The 21,672-nt window shown below is 35.8% G+C and overlaps 1 protein-coding gene across 1 annotated transcript in view; it reads left to right on the top strand.

Moving 5' to 3' along the window:
• EDIL3 (EGF like repeats and discoidin domains 3) overlaps positions 1 to 21,672 on the top strand; it is a 290,594-nt gene that overhangs the window by 208,869 nt on the left and 60,053 nt on the right. The window contains exons 6-7 of the mRNA XM_058171246.1: positions 17,048 to 17,203; positions 21,102 to 21,246. Coding sequence (XP_058027229.1) covers positions 17,048 to 17,203; positions 21,102 to 21,246 — 301 coding nt within the window. The remainder of the gene's footprint in view (positions 1 to 17,047; positions 17,204 to 21,101; positions 21,247 to 21,672) is intronic.

Raw genomic sequence — 21,672 nt, forward strand, 5'->3', positions numbered from 1 at the left:
TAACGCAAACCCTGGAAGTAAAAGGGACCACAAAGGGATGGAAACAGTTACTGTTCTTGGACCGGATTACCCATTTCCTTTGTACAGTATATTGTTTCAACTATAATCTATTTAATATAAACCCAGTCAAGAAACAGATGATACACAACTGCTCCAAGCGGGGGTGATGAAGAACAACTACTTGACCCAGGTTTCCAACTGGAAGACACTTTACTTTTTTCTTCCCTTATAATCAGGAAAATGAGTAATAAATAAAGTACACTAGATTCTAAAAATATAAGCAGGAATGCCAGTATTTATTATTGAAGAAGAACAATGGTTGGGCACAGCTTTGGTAGCAGAGGAATTAACCATTGAGTTAATTCAAAATTCTTGTTAATTCACAAATTCTTCTGAGCAACTTTCTTAGTTTCTAGATAATAGTTTTGGTATATCTTGACTTGTTCAAAACCTGAATAAAATTCTCTGGTGACTTTCAGCCAAAGCTTCTGACATTCTACACCTTCTGACAATTCTATACTTGTATACAAAAATAGTTTGCTTTATCATGTTAAAAAGTTGGTTTATTATAATAAGTGAGCTTTATATTTGAAGTCTTAATGATTTAAAAAAAGGAAAGAAAGTAAAACAGAACCTTAAAGTTATCTAATTGTTTAACATCTGGATCCCAAATAATATGGTCACACAGATCAACTAGTCATAATTTTCCATATTGTGAGATGAATCATTTTTTATTACACAGTAGATTAACAAAGCAGTTAATTTGAATTCTAGTGGTTCTTTCTAAACTCATATCTATCCAATCACTTATTTACAGTGTTTATATACCATTTTCCAGTACAATTATCAAGGATAACAGTTAAAAGCAGCAGTGACATTTTAAAAAAATTGTAGAAGATAGCATTTCCTATTGAAGTATCCAATATTATGGCAACATCAAAACCCAAAAGTTCTATTAAACAATGCTATTTGAACATAAAGCAAATCAAGGTAGACACCACTCAGCCAGGAGATAACGGGCCACAATATCTCTGCTTTCTTCCAGCACTGTACTGAAATTGTTTCTAAAAGTGTTGGAAGCCAATACATCTGCCAATATGAAACTTCAGTGGCTCTCTCAATAGGTGTCAATAGATTATTGATATCTCAGAAATATCTAAGGCAAAAATTATAAATTACTTTCATAATATAATGTCAAGATAACAATGGGCTGAATTACCCTTACTAAGGCATCCCAATCAGGATGGGATAACAATCTGCAGACTATCTAAAATTGGCCATGATTTTTACTATGATCTCTAAACATCTGGCAGCATACTCCAAGTTCCAGATCTGCTACTTCAGGAAGATTGCTGCTCTGTTTACAGCCATATGTAATGATCAGTGAAACAAAATATTCTCTTTTGGCAAATTTCCAAATTTGCCTCTGGGCCTCTGTGGCTCAGACTGGTAAGACAGTATGTTATTAACAGCAGCTGCTTGCAATTACTGCAGGTTCAAGCCCCACTAGGCCCAAGGTTGACTCAGCCTTCCATCCTTTATAAGGTAGGTAAAATGAGGACCCAGACTGTTGGGGGCAATAAGTTGACTTTGTATATAATATACAAATGGATGAAGACTATTGCTTGACATAGTGTAAGCCGCCCTGAGTCTTTGGAGAAGGGCGGGATATAAATGCAAAAAATAAATAAATCAGTGAAGTATTTCACTGAGCGCCACATTCATCAAAATCAAGACATGTCAAATATGGAAGAGACCAAATCAGAAGGAAGAACCAGCATATACAACCCCAACATCCCATTTGTTTGGAGACAGATGGAAGATTGAACTTTCTGATCTAAAATCAAGTTTAATAATTTTTATTAAGAACTTTTACTTAGATAAGATAAGGTAAAGGTAAAGGTTCCCTTCGCACATATTTGCTACTCGTTCCTAACTCTAGGGGGCGGTGCTCATCTCCGTTCCAAAGCCAAAGAGCCAAAGAGCTGTCCGAACACATCTCCGTGGTCATGTGGCCGGCATGACTTAATGCCAAAGGCGCCCAGAACGCTGTTACTTTCCCACCAAAGGTGGTCCCTATTTTTCTACTTGCATTTTTTACGTGCTTTCGAACTACTAGGTTGGCAGAAGCTGGGACAAGTAACGGGAACTCATCCCGTTACGCGGCACTAGGGATTCAAACTGCTGAACTGCCGACCTTTCGATCGACAAGTTCAGAGTCTTAGCCAACTGAGCCACTGCGTCCCTTTAGATAAGATACAGGTATAGAAATATAGGGGGGGGGGGGGAAACAGAAAAGAAAAAGTGAAGCAAATAATACAGTTAAAGACAAAAGGCAATTAAGCAATTTCTCTCCTTCTTTACAAAAGTTACAAACCAAATTTATTATCCCTTCTCCCTCTTTAATAGTAATAGCACTTAAACTTTTATACACTTCACAGTGCTTTACAGCCCTCTTTCAGCAGTTTTCAGCAGTCAGCATATGGCCCCCAACAAACTTATTCAATTCTTTTTCAGTCATCAGATCCAAAAATCACCATTTCATTTTTTTCCCACTGTTAGCAAAAAGTCCATAAAACTTTTTATAAAAGTATGTATTGTTTTCTCCCTGACTAAACAGGCCAGTTTTGCCATCTCTGCTAATTCTGCTATTTTCACAGTCCTCCATTGTGGATATTTTAATATTTCTCCATATTTGTGCATACAATCTTTCTACACTTATCATATCAGAAGCAATATTCTGTAAGTATTTTCTAACTGGCTATCCATAAATCCCAATAAAAAAAGTTTTTCCACCTCAATGTTATCCTTTAAAATTCTTTGTATAATTATATGTATTTGTTTCCTTTTTTTTCTGTGTTTCCTTTTTATTTCACTTTTTCACAAATCTTTCATGCATGGTAAAATATCTTTTCATGTTTTTCACATTTCCAATATTAACTAGTAGTACTTTTATATATCTTAGATAATTACTCTGGTGTTATACCAACAGTAAAAATTATCTCTTAAATTATAACACAATATCCATTTTCAGTCTTTTTATCCACATTATCTCCCATTAATTTATTCCATTCTTTCCCAATATTGTAACTAAAATTCATAACCTATTTTATCCTACAGTCTTTAACTGTTCTTCTTCTATTTCCAATTCCAACAGAAGTTATACATTTTTTGCAATCATATGCTTATCTTATGTACACAATTCATTTTCAAATTCTGTGTTATATTATACAATTCCCATTATATTTTTTATGTATATTATATCTTTTTCTTACAGTTCTGTTAGGTTCTTGATGCTGTCTGAGCTTGGTTGTTTTCTTTCAGACATTTCATTACTGGGCTAATGAATATGTGTGAGACAGAGTGGGATTTACTGACTGTTTGTATATAGTAGTTTAGCCTACAAGACTTGGCTGGGGTGTGGCTTAGCCATAGCAATTGTACTTAGATTTATATAGTGCCCCACAGTGCTTTATAGCATTCTCTGGACAGTTTACAGTGCCGGCATAATTGCCCCCAACAATCTGGTCCTCATTTTACTGACCTTGAAAGGATAGAAGGCTGATTGAATCTTGAACCCATTAGGATCAAACTCCAAACGGTGGGCAGAGTTAGCCTGCAATACTGCATTCTCACCACTGCACTACCAGCACTTCCTCCTCGAGTTCCTTTATTAGGGTATTGTTTTCTTCTCTGGTTATTATCTAGTGCTGTTTTCTGATTATCTAGTGTTGGCTCTGAAGAGAATATGTTCTTGGTAATTTGTTTCTTTCCTGGGCTTTTGAGTTTGTCCAATTTTTGTTGCAAAATTAAAGAGTTCTCATCATATCTTCTGATTGCAAATTGGGATTCATGAATGCAGTCCAATAATCTTCTACGTGACTCCATTTCCTGTCCATTCCCTTTTCAATAGCCATTCCCAAAGATCCGCCCCCCTTTAAAAATGAAATCTTTTCCTCAGCTAATCTGAAGATTCAGAATAACACTCCCATGGTCGGCAACCAAACTTTGTATTAGGTATCAAGTCTAATACATTCCTCTTACTGAATAAGTAGCTATGTAAGGTAAGACGAATAGTAGCATGTAATTGAAAATGATTTCTTTCTTCATCTCTCCAATTTCATCTTCACAATATTTTGACTAGCAGTATAATGTAGCAGAAAGTCAAGTGGACAATGGAAAGTCTAGTTTTCCTTTTACAAAAATTCTTGGAAGAATTGCTAGTTCTATGGCTTTAGGTCTTGTGTCAAACTGGTAGGGAAAAAAATGTAATTTTCCAATACAAGAATAACTTGCTTTTGATTTTGTAGAGCTTTATACTGTGTGGAAGCAGGCAAGGAAGGGTGTTGAACAAAGCTGGTGTGAGCATTTATAACCCCCACTAAAAGATTAATATCCAAGACTGCTTTTGCAGATTACCAATATCTTGTCTGAATGTATTCTGATTTTGCTACCTACCATAAGATATTTTTTTTCTACTTAGCCAGAATAGGAAAAGCTCCATTGAGAGAAAAAGCCAACAAAATAGAAAGATACAAAATAAGCTTCCCTCCTGAAGCTACAAATATTGATCTAGAGGTCATAGGTATAAATCTAATGGTCCCTTAGGTTTCACTGTGGGAAAGTATACATTGATCTCATAATTTTGTCCTTTCTTTTTCCTTTGTAAGTTATTATATCTATTCCTTGCTGCTGGTTTGGTTTTGGTTTTGGTTTGTAATATTATTATTATTATTATTATTATTATTATTATTATTATTATTATTATTATTATTATTATTATTATTATTAGTGTTTGTGTGTGGTTTTGTTTTGTTTGGTCAAGCAATTTAGGAGCAGGGAATCAGACTGGCATTGTGATATCTATTACCTATCGTATTGTTTTGAAGAAAGTGATTTTTGCATTTGCTAGAACTCAAGTCATTTGCTAATACTTCCTGACTTCTGATTAAATCTTATATCCCCAAGGGTATATTGTGCTTAATATAGCAATTGACTGCTTAGCCTAATGATCCCATGTAAGTTATCTATTAGTTTTCAATGCTAATGGAAAATTATAAATTTAATTTATAAGTTTTTAAATATAAATAGTTCTCACTGTCCAAAGTTAAGACAGATCCCCCGCACTAAGGATACTTATGAGGTGATTTTGAGGTTCTGACGGCCACAACTGCTCCCTGATCACATGATTGAAGTTGGGGTACTTAGCAACTGGCACACATTTATGGCCATTTCAATTTGTGATAGATAGATAGATAGATAGATAGATAGATAGATAGATAGATAGATAGATAGATAGATAGACAGACAGACAGACAGACAGACAGACAGACAGACAGACAGACAGACAGACAGACAGACAGACAGACACACACACACACACGTTTTTGGCATTTATTTTTGGTTTCAGACAAAAACTACATTAGGTATAATGTAGAAAAACTTATTTAACAACTGTCTTGCTTAACAACCAAAATTTTGGACCCAATTGTGACTGTAAGTCAGTGATAACCTGTGTATGGACTTCAACTGCCAAAATTCACCAGCTACCATTTCACACTCATCTAGAGATTCCATAGATTTTAGACATGTCATAAGAATTAGATGCACGTTCTGCCATTGATTCGCTAGTATTGTATGCAAGATTACAGAAAATGTCAAGGAGAGAAATAACAAAAGTAATTTCAGCCAAAATATCAAATGCTACTGATACGTACATCTGCATTGTGATATTTTTTCCAAGTAAATGGTGAAAGACCAAATTGAAAAGAAGAAGAAAAAATCCTAATTCCAGTACCAGATTTTCTCTTGAGACTCATTGAGTTTCATGTTCCCTCTGTTTGAGTCAGTAAAAGATGTTCCCAAACAAAGTGGTTTCAATTTTTAATGAGATGCATACGCCTGCATTTTTACTAAGCAAAGGAAATATATATTTTTGTTTAACATCCATAATTCACTTTGGATAAGGCTCATATATTGCCAAGAATTTGCTTATGAGGTTAGCTAGCTTTTCTTTTTTTGTTTCTTCAACTGAAGTCTTCAGATTCTTAACGTTTCTTTTGACAGTACTGTTAGAGTTATAATTAAAAAAATTGTACATGTGCAGGAGTTTTCATATTTATATTGTGCAAAAAATAAGCCACAGAATACACACAGAAAAAATCAAAAATCAAAATTAAAGACAGGTCAGAGGGAATAAAATCATGATCAACTCTACTTGGCATTTTATGCAGAGTAGTATTATTTTGTCCCTTTAACTAACATTTGTACTTAATTATTTGTTAACACATCACAATGCTTGTATTAGGTATTTATTCAGTATGTTTTTATGGTATGTTATATCTAGAAACTCTCAAGGTGGCTTCAAAGAGATTCTCACACAAGTCACATTAAGGAGAGAACAAAAGCGTAGAAATGAAATACTGTTTATACAAAACATGTTTTTCTATCAGCAAATTAATTCACTTCCCTCATGTAGAAGGGCTTTTATGGAGAAGATACACAGAAGCCATAAGCAAAACATGAGCTCAGTCCAGAAAACCACAAATATGTGAGGGAAAAAAGAATCCATCAAGATTGCCCTTTCTTGACTCTTGTTTAAGAGGACTATAAGATCATTTTATTATAGCCTTTATAAATAACATTCTAGTATTTCTTATAACTTATTATGGGCTTCTATCAGAAAACCTGGTTTCATTTTGTTCAGATTCCCAACAATCCATTTGTTTGCCCCAACCATTTTTGAGCCACTAAGCATTCTCTGACTAGTGAGCATACTCAAAACATCATTAGGCTTCTACTGTTTTCCCATAGACAGAATAAGCAATTTCTAGTCCATAGGAGACATACAACCAAAACCTCTTATGTTTTGGCCAGAAACAGAAACCCCAGAGCTAGCAATCCTGCAGGTTAGCAACAAAGGCTTAACAACAAATTACTTGCCAGTGGTATGTAAATCTAAAGTAGGCTTAATGCAGCTTTCAAAAAATATATATATATGCAGTTCTGCAACATGCCATAATCCAAGCTACCTCCCACATGAAATGTCATTGCATGTTATCACACCACCTACTGCAACCTTCCACAGCTATAAAAACATGTATAAAAACAATACCAGTGTCAGGATTAAAACACTTTCTCTTGGTTCAATCTAAACTGGAATTGAGGCACACCAGAAAAACAGTAGAAAGTAAAAAAAAAATGTTTATTTCAGTTGCTTTGAGTGGATCGCTACACCCACATCTCTTTGTTTCTCCTTTTATAAAGTTCTGCAGTTTAGAAATTTAGCCAGTTATTACCCTCATTGATTTTCAAAACCAGAAAATAACAGATAAGGTTTAAGAACAAAAAAAGATAAAGAAAGAAGACACAGGCACAAAAAGAAAAGAAAGAAAGTAGAAAAAGAATTATTTCACACTTTCTTTGTTACAGATGTGAATTTAAAAAATACATCAAACTTTTACGAATGAAGGCAAATATATATGTCCCAGGATTATGTTGCAGGATCCAATCTGAGCTGGACTTTGGAACCAGATGCTTTGTCTTCTCAGCTTTTGGACTCATGCAAGAGACCTTTCTGATAGAGAGAATTTTCAGCACAAATCCAAAAGCTCGAAAGATTAAACTTTTGGTCCCAATGACTGAACCAGATTTGGCATCAAATTTTTACTCTAAGGTTAACATTTGTCTACATTAGTTTCTCAAAAAAATAATAATAATCCAAAAGTGGTTTCAAGTATAAATAAATTGTTCAGTCTTTTCTTTAATCAAAGCTGTTCAATTTTGCTATTTCCATCAATTCCATCAATTTTATTATTCATTCTTCCGTTGTAGGTATTTGTAGATCCTTCCACCTTTGTATGTATAAAAGTCTCACTGCTGATGTCAGTATAAAAGCAAATTTCCATAAGATGTTTCTCTTTGTTTGACCATTAAACTAAAAAAAAAAAAACCACCTTTGGTTTTAATTTACATTCACTTTTAAAATATTCTGTATCAAAATACATACAGCCCAGTATTTTATAACTTTTTTGCATGTACACCAGAGATGAAAAAAAATGTACCTTCAGTTTGGTTGTATTACCAACAAACGTTTTTCACAATTTATTTAAAAAAATGTATCATTTTATAAAAATTATCTTTTAATTTAACCAATCATTATCAATGGAATGGAATGCATTACTTATTACAAACAAAGGTTTACCTATTTTAGAGTGAAGGCAGGTACCTCTTTTTATACGGTGTTTCTTTATCTAGAACCAAAGCAGATTTTTTCAAAATGAGCATTTTATCTAAAATGGGTATTTTTCTATGCATAAAATATATGTTGTCCTTTACATAGGCATGCATGCATTTTGGCATATGGTATCTCTATCATTTTTAATGGAGAAGACAGCTCTTTTACAGTGAGACTATTGTTGCCTATTTACTAACTATACAATCTTTAAACGTATAAAAAAATTACACCAGCAACTTTGTGCATTTTCTAAAGAATTGCTGTACTGTTAGAAATTTGGACTATGTCAAGATTGATTTGATTATTTCTTACACATGAATATTGTCATTTTGCATAAGTAAGAAATAATATTACATTACATTTTTTTTAAAAATTGCTGCCACAGATTTATTGTTTCAAAAAAACCATTATTCCATACAGTGAATATGCTTGGTATCATACTTCCCACCTGCATATAAATGTTATTTTTTATTAACCATATGGATTAATATAAATTTGTACCCAGAATAGCCCATAGATTCTATGTTTCCCATTTGGAAAGAGGAGGATGTCTATAATAGTTAAATCTTGTGCTATTTCAGATAAAAAAATAAAAGTAAGCATTCTTTCTGTTCACCATGTTTAGTCATGTTTTTCCTACCTTGTGCCTAGCATACAAATAGGGAAAATTAAAATGGTAAACTATATAGCAAAATTATTCTTTGAATAAAATAATTAATGTTTCCCCTTTTGCTAAACATGGTTAGGCTGATCATCAATAATTTGTACATTAAGTGTATTTTAAATTATTGCAGAATTTCATAAAATTTGCAACTGAGTGTGGGCTTTGCGCTGAGGCTGCTGTCTAAACATGCTAGTTGTTGAATAATTCATATCTCTCCATTAATAGAATTCTTAACAACTACCTTTGGGAGTAAAATAATAACTTAATAAGAAGAAACAAGCCAAGCTAGTTTTCAGTATGTCTAATTCTGTAAACTCTCAGAGGCAAAAAAAAGGGGGGGTTGTTTCCCAATGAAAACCAAACGAGTTGATTGTCTAGAAAAATGTTGAGACTTTTGAAATATGTTCATTCTTACTTTAATAATCTATGTGATGATCTAATTCCACTTATCATTTCTTGTACTAAAGACAGAATAGGCTTTACATAAAGATGAACATCTCCATCTATATTAGAGAAGTATCTAGCAAGTTCATATAAAATCATGGACACAAAAAGTATACTGGTATTTTCTTCTTTGTTTATCCCTTTCATTTCCTCTTTCTCTCTCTTTTTTTTCTTTCTGGCAGGAAATTTATCTTTACATAATAGAATAGTGAAAATATTGGCATTTAGTTCAGAGATTCAAAGAGATCTTTAAAATCCTTTCCGTTTTTGTTAAAAATACTATGCCTTCTGGTTAAATTCTATCAATGATACTTAAGATTAGTTTTATGTTTGCAACTTTATCCTCCTCCTTCTCTTCATCATCACTACCATCATCATCGGAGCTAAAAAAGACCTTGAAGGTCTTCTAGTCCAACCCCCTGCTCAAGCAGGAGATCCTATACCAGTGATGGCTAACCTTTTTGCCATCACATGCCAGAAAGGGGGGGGTGCACATGCTCACACCCATAATTCTATGCTCCCTGCCCCCGCACATGTGCGACTCTCCCTTCCTTCCCCCGCTCCTGACACACGATGGCCCAGTAGGCCCGTTTTTCTTTCACACCTGGTTCCAGAGCCTCTCTAGGAGTCTCTGGAGGCTGGAGACAGCAAAAAAGTCACTTCTTGCCCAACCAGAAGTTGGTAAATGGACTATTTCTGGCCTCCGGAGGGTCTCCAGGGGGATGGGGAAGGCCGTTTTCCATACACACCCCAGACTCCTAGAGAGACTCTGGAGCCAGGAGAGAGAGAAAAATGGGCCTTCCCCACCACCACCCAGGCCCTCTGGAGGCAGGAAACAGCCTGTTTCCCTACTTCTAGTGGGGCCAGAAGGCCCAAAAATCAGCTGGCCGGCACACACATCTGCACCAGAGCTGAACTTGCATGCCACTGATATAGCTATGCATGCCACCTGTGGCACGCATGCCATAGGTTCGCCATCATGGTCCTATACCATTCCAGACAAGTGGCTGTCCAATCTCTTCTTAAAAACCTCCATCGATGAAGCACTCAAAAGAGAGTAAGCCTTTCCACTGGTTGATTGTTCTCACTGTCAGGAAATTTCTCCTTAGTTCTAGTTTGCTTCTCTCTTTGCTTAGTTTCCATTAAGCATTAGTTTTATTATTTCTTGTTTTCCGTTCTGATGCATTGGAAAATAGTTTGACCCCCTCCTATTTGTGACAGCCCCTCAAGTATTGGGACACTGCTTACTCACTGATATATATTTTATATCAATTCATTTTTTATTTTTCTTCTCATTTGTTTGTTTATTCTTTCTTTAAAAAAATTGTCTAGCTGTACAATGTAGAATTATTTTCATATTTGATTTTGTAAGCCAGCCACAGTCACTGTGGATCCAGGAAATTACAGACTCATCAGACTGACATCAATACCTGGTAAGATTCTGGAAAAGATAATCAAGCAATAAATCTGCAAATACCTAGAGATGTTATTTATTTAATTTATTTTTTAAACAAATTTATATGTCCACCCAACTCAATCCAATTTCCTGACAGTGAGAACAATCAACCAGTGGAATGGCATCTACATGGAGAGAAGTATGCAGAAGTCTCTGTATTAGGCCCAGTACTTTTTCATGTTTTTATCAATGATTTAAATGAAGGGATAGATCAAATTTGCAGATGACACCAAGCTGGTAGGAATAGCTAAGAATCCAGAAGATAGGCTTAAGATTCTGAAGGATCTTGACAGACTTGAACACTATGAAAAAAGTAAAGCTCTACATTTAGCTGCAGCTGCCAAAAATACCCATGCAGTCCTAGGCTGCATTAACAGAGAGGTAGAATCAAGATCATATGAAGTTTAATACTGCTTTATAATACCTTTAAGACCACATTAGGAATATTGCATCCAGTTTTGGTCACCCAATTTAAAAAGATGTTGAGACTCTAGAAAGAATACAGAGAAGAGCAACAAAGATTATTAGAGGACTGGAGGCTAAAAGATATGAAGAACAGTTGCAGGAATTGGGTATGTCTAGTTTAATGAAAAGAAAGACTAGGGGTAACATGATAGCAGTGTTTCAATATCTAAAGAGCTGCCCCAAGGAGGAGGGGTTCGATCTAGTCTCCAAACCACCTGAAGGTAGAACAAGAACCAATGGGTGGAAATTAATCAAGGAGAGAAGCAACTTAGAACTAAGGTGACATTTTCTGACAATTAGAACAATTAATCAGTGGAATGACTTGCCTCCAGAAGTTGTGGGTGCTCCAGCACTGGAAGTTTTAAGAAGAGATTGGACAGCCATTTGTCTGAAATTGTTCTGTTTCCCTCCCCCCAATACTCCCAGCAAAGAGTCAGTCAGAGGCCTTCTTTTCTCCTTTTATTTACATAAATAGATGTCCTGGCCACGTCTACCCACGGGCCTGCCAAGTTTCTGGAGATAACGAGGAAATTATAGATAAGGCCAGAATTACTCACGAATATATTCTTCCCTCCATTGATACAGTTTGCCCACGCAAATTCATTGCTTTGTCCAAGACAAAAAACCAGGGAGTCCCGCCTCCTATTTATAGTCTCTGCAGATGTCACTGCATGACAATTATGACTTGGCTTTATCCCAACGCTGCTTCTGCTGCGCATGCTGGTCACGCCTGCGCAGTCTTGCATCACTCCAAAACTGTTCTTGGGGCGTTGCCAAATCAGAAGAAGGCTCCAGAGAATCAGGTCTTGCCGGCCCCTCCTCCTCCCTTTGAATGGGTGCCAGGGAGGGAAAGGGCTCAAGAGAAGCAGGGCTTGCCAGGTCTTCTCCCTCACTTTCTGAATCATCCGAGTCCAGGAGTCCGGGTCCAGGAACCTGGGTCACAACAGAAATGATATAGGATTTCCTACCTGAGCAGGGGATTGGACTGGAAGACTTCAAAGGTCCCTTCCAACTCTGTTGTTGTTGATGATGATGTTGATATTATTCATAAATCAACATCTATTTATCCTTTTCTTCGATAATGATAGAATATAACTATAGTAGTCATTTATCTATTTTCCATGACTGTAAAAGCTAGAAAGATCTTTGTCTCCTGCACACATGTGCAGCATATGTACAAGCATGTGTACTTTAGAATCTCTTTAGAGATTCTAGGAAAAAAGAGAATTAGTCCACACAGTTTGAAATATTTCATCTCAATTGCAACATGTGAGATATTATTCAGATACTGACTCCACATAAAAAGTGAGATCTAACCCCGAAAAAGGGAGCTGAAATTTGAAGAAAGAAAATAGAAGCAATTTACAGTTAATGTTTTAGCCAGACGTCCTCCAAAAGCAGAATGACTGGAATGGGACCAGAATTGAGGGCCAGATGGTGCTGACGCAACAGCATGGTTCTATATTTAATTGCTCCTGCTGTAGAAAAAGCTGAACAAGATAACAGAAATGAAAGGTAAAGAATCACAGCTACTAGCTGCTCAGCTGCAGTTTTGTTTCATTTCTGAGATAGAAGGAAAGGTGATCTACCTTTTTCTCTATTTACAATATATCACAGTCAAAACTCTGTTAGTGTCCTGTATTTAGACAGAATGGGTTTAATTTTTAAGGTTTCATGTATATTTTTAACTTCTACATTTCAGGTATCTTCTGGTTGCCAAAATAAATTGTTCACCAGACTAACAGGTTTCCTGTGATTCCCAAAGCGCAGGGCCCAAATTACAAATCAGATTTGAATAGTCTGGGTGGTTGCCAGCTGTACCTCTAATGTTAAGCTCAGCATTTTTGGATAGAAAGACAAATTTCCTTTCCTTTAAAGTTAAATGTTCCTTTTGTGGACACACATTTTATAATTACGTTATAGTATTGCTATGTTATGATGTAAGGAGCTACAGTAAACATGAATATGGGTAGGTAGGTAGATGATAGACAGACAGACAGACAGACAGACAGACAGACAGACAGACAGACAGATAGATAGATAGATAGATTATGGATGGTTTTTCATGTACTATCATGTTGAATTCTCAGAGGCTACCTGGACAAGCCCCTGCCATTTTCTTGGCATAATTTTGCAGAAGTGGTTTGCCATTGCCTTTTTCCTAGGGCTCAGATAAAGGGACTGGCTCAAGATCAATGTTTACAGAGAACGTGGGAAAATTTAGACTACTGAAAATGGTTGCTTTGACTTCATTGCTTCAACAGTTCTAGTAATACAAGTAAGGATTTAATTAATTAAATAACAGGAAATAACTTTTTGCATTTTTTAAAAACTGTTGAACAATTAAAACAATAGCATGTATTGGGCATTCAAAGGATTAATCCTTTGAGGCACATTTCATCATTTGTCCCTCCTACCGATTATCCACACGGAGAAAGTAACTTATATAACTAAATCATAAAGAAGTTAATAAATAGGCTATCAAATACATAGTTAACACAGACACCAGTAAATTAGTTCACTTGGAATTGTGCTCTGACGTAAATGCCATTTATTTCAACAAGACCAGAGATGTAACTGATTCCTCCTATCATTTTTTAAATAGAACTAACTGAACAATTGAGTTTTATCCTTCAGCTTTTTAATATACTGTTGTTGGAAGAAATGTCCATCAGGGTTCAGTTCCAGGTGGGGAGAAAGACACTGGAAACATGGAAGCTGTTTGGAAAGATGGTTTAATGGTGGACAGAACCTGTCGTGTCCCACTCCTCTGCTGACGGCCGGGTCAGGGAAATCCGAATCAGGCTTGCCTCTGCAGCTCTGCCCAAAGTCCTAGCAAAGTTCTCAGAGCAGGCAGGAGACCAGAAAGTGACTTCAGCAAGATAAGTTCGACTTTGCCTGACTCAGAGACTGCCAGAAAGCAGATCCTTTATATAGGCCATGGGGTGTGGCTCCATGACTCAGCACTCATTAAGGCCTGCCCGTCCCTTCCTTCTGTTGCCTCTGCCTATCCAGTCTTGTGATGTGAGGGTCATTCCAATCAGCAGCTGTTGGAAATAAACTTTCCTCAGGCTCACATGCTGTGGAGGAGGGGGAGGGGTCTAGCTGCTCCGTTTGCCTGGGCATGGAGCCAGGGTTGGGGCCGGGGGGTGCTCCCTCCTCTGCAGCCTGCTTGGGCATGGAGCCAGGGCTGGGGCCGGGAGATGCCCCCTCCTCAGCCTGTCTGGGCATGGAGCCAGGGCTGGGGCCGGGAGGACATTCTTAAGCGTTCGGAAGCAGATAAGCAGACCCCGGCTGTGGTGAGAGCGGGCAAGACACAACAGAACCACATGGTTTGAGGTCTTGGACAATTGAGCACATGAGTGAGAGAGAGAGACATTTATACATTCTCTTTGGCTTTCAACTTGCTTTCTGTTCCTGTGGCAAGGGCAAGTATTCTGATTGATTGTCAGATTCCCATGGGGCCATGCAGGGGTAATTTTGTAGGCTGTCTTGAGTTCCAGGCTTGGTTGAACCTTGCTGGGTGAGGCAATCTTCCTAGGTGCCATATGGTGAGATGGGTAGATGGCTAATCCTATTATGTCCTGAGGGTGAAGGTCTTTTGATAAGCTGGCCCAGCCGTTTTTCTTGTAGATAGATTGGCACCAAAATATCTGCTGAGGGAGGAGGGCAGGGAGCTGAGGCTCTGAGTTTATGTTTTTTGAAACATGTTTCTCCTTTAGGTAAAATATAATATTCTACCCAGGAGTGGTATTCACTTACCTTCACTACCAGTTCGCAAATGTGAGCACATGTGCATATGCAGGGCCTTCTGCCGTTGCGCAGAGCATCAAAAATGGGATATGACGACGGGTGGACAGCAACCTCCCGCAACCGCCACTACTAGTTTGCCCGAACTGCATAGAACTGGCTGAATACCACCACTGATTTTCTCTTTTTAATATTTCCTAGAATATTTCATTCTTCTAGGAGAAGCATGGGCGCTAACTTTCTACGCTGTAAATAAACATTTGTCAGGGAATGAAATTCTAGTCTACAGTCTTGCATAGTTTTATCATAAAGATTGCCAAGGAAAAAAGAGGAAGGAAAACTTACACTGAATGAATTGAAATCTCTTTGCTTAATGCCTATCAGGCCTTTATTTCATAAACAACTGTAAACTACATAAAGTCTTAGCCAAATCACATTTTCTTTAAAATGGCTTTACTGTAAGAATTAGCCCCTTCCATACATTCAGGCAGATGCAAAGGTATCCTTTATGTTATACTTTATTAAAATTAATGTGAACAGACCAAAGTGGTCTTTTGCTTTCTCCATTTTTCCTATCTCTATTTTCTTTTATTTCCTGTTCTGATATTCAAAAATTATTAAACAGACCCCCTTTCCCCCATTCAAATGCTTATTTTCTATAAAGAACATTTTTGACATTTTTGAGAAATGAACTCATGGATTCATTAAGTAGCTCTTCCAAGTTTCACCCCTGTATGATTTATACAGTAATGTCATTCCATTATATATTGCAGTGAATTAATACAAAAGCTACTCTGAAATTATTGTTTATTGATTAGGGTATGTCAGTTGCCTACATTTTCTATTAACTTTATGTAAATCACTTGTGGGCAGAGAAGATTAAAACAATTACAATTGAAATATAAATCCTATTTGAAATCCTTATGAAATCCTCATTAAAAATATATGAGCAGAATTGTCTTTTTCATTAAGACAGGTGTAAAGGTTAGCTAATTTAATCCTGGCAGTAAATAAATTTCAATTTATATTTTAAAATGCTTTGTTTAACTAACAATCTAATATTCTTTTCTTGGAATCATAAATCAAATATATTATAAATATTGGTCAATATGAAATATACATTACAAATGTTCTTTTCACTTCACCAGAGTAATATAACATCATTTATAACAGTATTTTTAATTAACCAATGTGTATGCATATTTATCTTTTTATTCTACAAAGATAGTACCAGTAATTACTTTATTTCCACTGTCTAGTTGTTCCAAAATACAATACCAAGCAGAATTATTGGTTTACTAAATTTCTGTCCGTGATCAACCATACTTACATTGGATCATTTAGAAAAAAACCCAGGAAAGAATATAAATAAATATTAAAGGTTTTTTTTTACTTAAACAAGATTCCTTCAAAATAGACTTTTTCACTGATTTCAAGATTCTATTATTAGTGACTGAAAGTCATTGGTTTTATAAAAAAATATGTAAACACTGTCAAATGAAGTTTTCATACTGGAACATTTCACAAAACAGTCAAAGAGGTGGATAGGTTAATGCAAAAGCTTGCAGGACTAAAACATGCATTTATTACATAGAAAGAAAGATTTAACTCCTTGTATCTTAACCAAATTACATTTTTTTAAAAAGAGTTTACTTGTTTCTTAGACTATAGTTAGAATGGAATCTGCTTAATATAGTTTTAGCAGTGGAAGTTATCACAAAAATCAGGCCTCAATAAATGTTATGTATATTCTCCAATCTGTGAACTTGACTTTGTTCTGTATTATCCTTGTGTCCATAGGAATATGCACAGAAGAATGGAAAACATGCTATAATAATTTATTGTTTTTTAACATGTGACATTCTCTTAAATTAACTGGGCGTCACAAGTGGGTTGGTTGAACTTCAGTTTAAATGAAGCCTTGGATATAGGAAAATTTGTGTTAGACAATTTTATTTATGTGAGCAATAGAAAAAGCTGAACAAAATACAATGCTGATTATTTCATTGATGATGCCTGATTATAATTTCAGATAAACCTACAACGAAAAATGAGAATCACTGGAGTTATAACACAAGGTGCCAAGAGAATTGGAAGTCCAGAATACATTAAATCATACAAAATTGCATATAGCAATGACGGTAAATTATGGAGCACATACAAAGTGAAAGGCACCACTGAAGATATGGTAAATCATTTTCATAAATATAAAAGTAATATTTTATTTAATATAAATATTTTTTTAAAATCTATGCCTTTCAATAGCATAATGTACATAAAAGTAAGCTTACAGAGTGTCTATGGAGATTCTCAGGTCATGGTTGTCCCAAAGCGAAATGTCTTCAAAGTAAAACCTGAAAGTCCAGTTGCATCTTGAAAAAGCACCTTTGGGATAAGCTTACAGAGACATTTCTGTTTTCAGATTTCATTCTGTGATAAACTGCACATTTATGGGGGCTTCTTTTTATATGTACATGGACTTTCATTGAATTGTTATTTAATTTGAATATCATCTGACTCTGACTATGGACAGCTCCCAATATTTATCCCATAATTATCCAGTACAAACAACAACAACCAATGGGATCTAGTCAGTGCATACAGAGAGAAACAAAAATAAAATCACATCTAAACAGGAGCCCATCCATCTAAACCCGAGATCTGAGAGCACAATCAGGTACCCAAGGCTTTATAGAATGCCCATAGGGTGAGGGCTGTTGGAGAAAAATCTGTAAGATTTTTGTTTCATCTCATGTGTCACTTACAAGATTTCTCTTCCTTCTCAAGATGAGAAGGCAGGATAATAATTTATTTATAGTCATAATTAATACTTACTTTTTCTTATATTGTATATATCCCTCAGTTTGCAAGGTCAGGTCAAGCATCCACAGATATGTTCAGCCACATTTAATGGGCAATACACAGGAAACAGGGTATATTTATAATCAAATAAGGAAATAAAAGGTAAACATAAAGGTTCCCCTTGCACAAAAGTGCTAGTCGTTGCCGACTCTAGGGGGCGGTGCTCATCTCCGTTTCAAAGCTGAAGAGCCAGCGCTGTCCGAAAACGTCTCCGTGGTCATGTGGCCAGCATGACTCGATGCAAAAGGCGCACGGAACGCTGTTACCTTCCCACCGAAGGTGGTCCCTATTTTTCTACTTGCATTTTTTTACATGCTTTCGAACTGCTAGGTTGGCAGAAGCTGGGACAAGTAACGGGAGTTCACTCTGTTACGTGGCACTAGGGATTTGAACTGCTGAACTGCCGACCTGTCGATCAACAAGCTCAGCGTTTTACCCACTAAGCCACCGTGTCCCTTAAATAAGGAAATAGAACAGTTAAAAATGATTGGATACAAATTAATTATAAAAACATGACATTTTAAAATAAATTCAGGTTGCTATTTTGTACCTGATAGATGTTAAACCACAGCTCCAGCTACTTCTGGTTGCCTGATCAATTTCTTCCTGAGGTACATATTTACACTACATAAACTATTTTTATGTATGTACCTGCTCCTAGTGCTTGCCAAAGGCTTGTGTTAAACTTAGCGATGTTCAAATGGCTCAAATATTTTTACAGGAACTAATAGGTATCAGAGCCATTCATTCCCCTTATAAATTTATAGTGCTGTAGAAATTCTGTTTTAATTGTGTTGACAAATGGTTAATCCTTGACAATAAAGAATATATTTAAAAACACTGAATAAACTCATTGTAAAAGTAAGGATGCATTTTAAAATGTAACTTGACCTATATGAAGTATATTCAATTGTATTTCACTCTTAAGAGCAAAAGAGGAATACAGTGTCATCCATTCCTGTCCTGAAGCAAGTACAGAGAACAGTATATTAAAAAATATTAAACACAAGGGTATTTGAAATTGCAACTATGCACGGGGTCAAACTATATAGTTTTGTTTTAAAGCTATTGCCATGGAACAGATTCTATAAGGGAGCAATTAATTAAAAAATCCAAACAGGTAGACTTTAAGTTCATTTGACTTGGTAAAAGGTAATTTAGACAGGCATGACAACCTTCGTAGATAGCCAAGACTTGAAACATGCATAGAGGCATACAAGTAGGGTAGGATACAGGAAGTAGAAAAACAGATATGTATTACTACATATATTTTTTATAGAACACTGACACCTACTGGCAGGTCTACCACATGGCTGTTGCTGGCTGTTCTACCACATGGCTGTTGCTATGGGATGTGGGTCCAAAACTCTTGTCCAGTGATTGTGCAGAAGATAATAAAGCATCCATTGGGCATCTAAATAGTGTTTTACTTAATAAAACTTAATGTAGATGGGTATATCATGCATAGTGAAGGCAAAGCTCAACCTACACACATGTACAAACGTGGAAGAAAAGAATAGTTACAATAAGAAATAGTGATCAATCTTTTCCCAAAAACTTCATATATATTTCTAGTATTGCAATGATACTGGATGATATTAATGGTTGATATTGCCTGCTCCTACACCTAACAAATATTACTGAGAGACATAGTCTGGTAAACTAATATGAGAATAATGTAGAGAGTTCTTTGATAGGAGACAAGTGAAGGACGGTGTTGAAAGCATTCTAATATTTATACTGTAGTTCTAATCAAGAATATATGTCTTTTGGCTGCTAACCATTTTTAATATATAGTTTATTACTAAACATTGTCAAATCAAGTAATGGTCCTTTTATTGAATATAATTTTCATTGGTAGGTATTAGTCAAAATAGTTGGATTCAAGAATAATAAGGGGAGGTCTTGTTCAAAGATCTACATTCTAGATCAAACACCTAATAGAACTCAGCAAATTCTTTGAAAGCAATATTTTAAAACATATGGGAGGGAAAATGAACCACCATACTTGAAGCAACTACAAATTCTTCTGGCCTACATAGCAGCTTTAGATGTGACTTCTGTTGTGTTCCTGCATATATCCAAATGTACTCTGAAAGAAAAATGGATGTGGATGTGGATGTATACACATGTACGCATCTGGGAGCAACATCTAAAGAAGCTGAGTTGGGAGGGGAACAGAACTGTAGAGGAAGCTTCAAAAAGAGCTGCTTCATACATTACTAAACATTCCAAAGTATTTCTTCTGAATAGTTTGTAAAACCCTGATATATGTGATACCTCTAAGTGGCTTGCTATTGAATTATTAAGATTTAACATAACATAACATCAGAGTTGGAAGGGACCTTGGAGGCCTTCTAGTCCAACCCCCTGCCCAGGCAGGAAACCCTATACCATCTCAGTCAGATGGTTATCCAACATTTTCTTAAAAATTTCCAGTGTTGGAGCATTCACAACTTCTGAAGGCAATTAAGACTGAGGTAACTGAGTTGACAGAGTTGTCAATGCCTGGAATGCACTACCTGACTGTGGTTTCTTCCCCAGACCCCCAAAACTTTAACCTTAGACCGTCTACTGTAGACCTCATCCCATTCCTAAGAGGTCTTTAAGGGGTGTGTTTAAGCGCACCAGCATGCCTACCGTCCCTGTCCTAATGTTTCCTTTTATTCATATCCATTTTATGTATTGACAAAATAAATAAAATAAATATATATATACATATATAAATAAAATAAAATGAGAGATATTCAGTTACCCAAAGTCAATTGGCTGACTTCATGCATAAGGCTGGGCTAGAACTTACTGTCTTCCTGTTTCTAACTACTATACCAAACTGTCTCTCTCTTGATGACATAGGGACAAAATATCTGTGAGATCACCTTTCTCCAATTACCTTTATCCAACCTATATGATTTGACAAGATTGACATGTTCCAAGTCCCATCAACAAAACAATGTCTGAAATCTCCCTATGTCAATGTCCTCTTCCCTGTCATCACATCTGGCCTTTGGATTTGCATTCTGCCTGAGGATTGCAGAGTCATGATCCTGTGGTTCTTTAGGAAGTCCCTAAAACCCTCCCTCCCGAAATGGGGCATTTTAATTTTTTAAATCTAATATAGTTGTACATAATATAGATAAATAAAGAAAATAATATAGATAAATATTAATATTTGTGTCTTACATCTGTCATGTGTAACTAAAACCAATTATGTGCTGTTGCAGGTTTTCCATGGAAATGTGGATAATAATACACCTTATGCAAATTCTTTCACCCCACCAATAAAATCTCAGTATATACGATTGTATCCTCAAGTCTGTAGAAGGCATTGTACTTTGCGAATGGAACTTCTTGGCTGTGAATTATCAGGTTAGTATTCTTAGATGTTTCTTTGTATTATTTTAAATATTCTGGTGTCTTATTATGAATTTACAGTATGTATGTCTATATAAATATGTCAAAAACCAGTATATGTTTTCATCATTTATTTAACCTTTTTAAAAACATATTTTTTATAATTCTTCAATTTATCTGTTATTCTGCTACTGGAGCACATCATTCCTATTTTGTTTCCCCAAACTTTATCCTTTTATTTCAGAGAACTAATTTTGAAGTGATCATATTTTTTTAATACAAGAAATACAGTCAAATTCAAAATTAAAATTAAAGCAATAAAATAAGAAAGACTTAATATACCTCCAGAAAGAGCCAGTTTGATGTAGTGGTTAAGTAATCAGGCTAGAAACTGGGAGACTGTGAGTGCTAGTTCCGCCTTAGGCGCTAGGCAGAACTGGA

The sequence above is a fragment of the Ahaetulla prasina genome, chromosome 2, assembly GCF_028640845.1.
Source record: "Ahaetulla prasina isolate Xishuangbanna chromosome 2, ASM2864084v1, whole genome shotgun sequence".
NCBI lineage: Eukaryota > Metazoa > Chordata > Lepidosauria > Squamata > Colubridae > Ahaetulla > Ahaetulla prasina.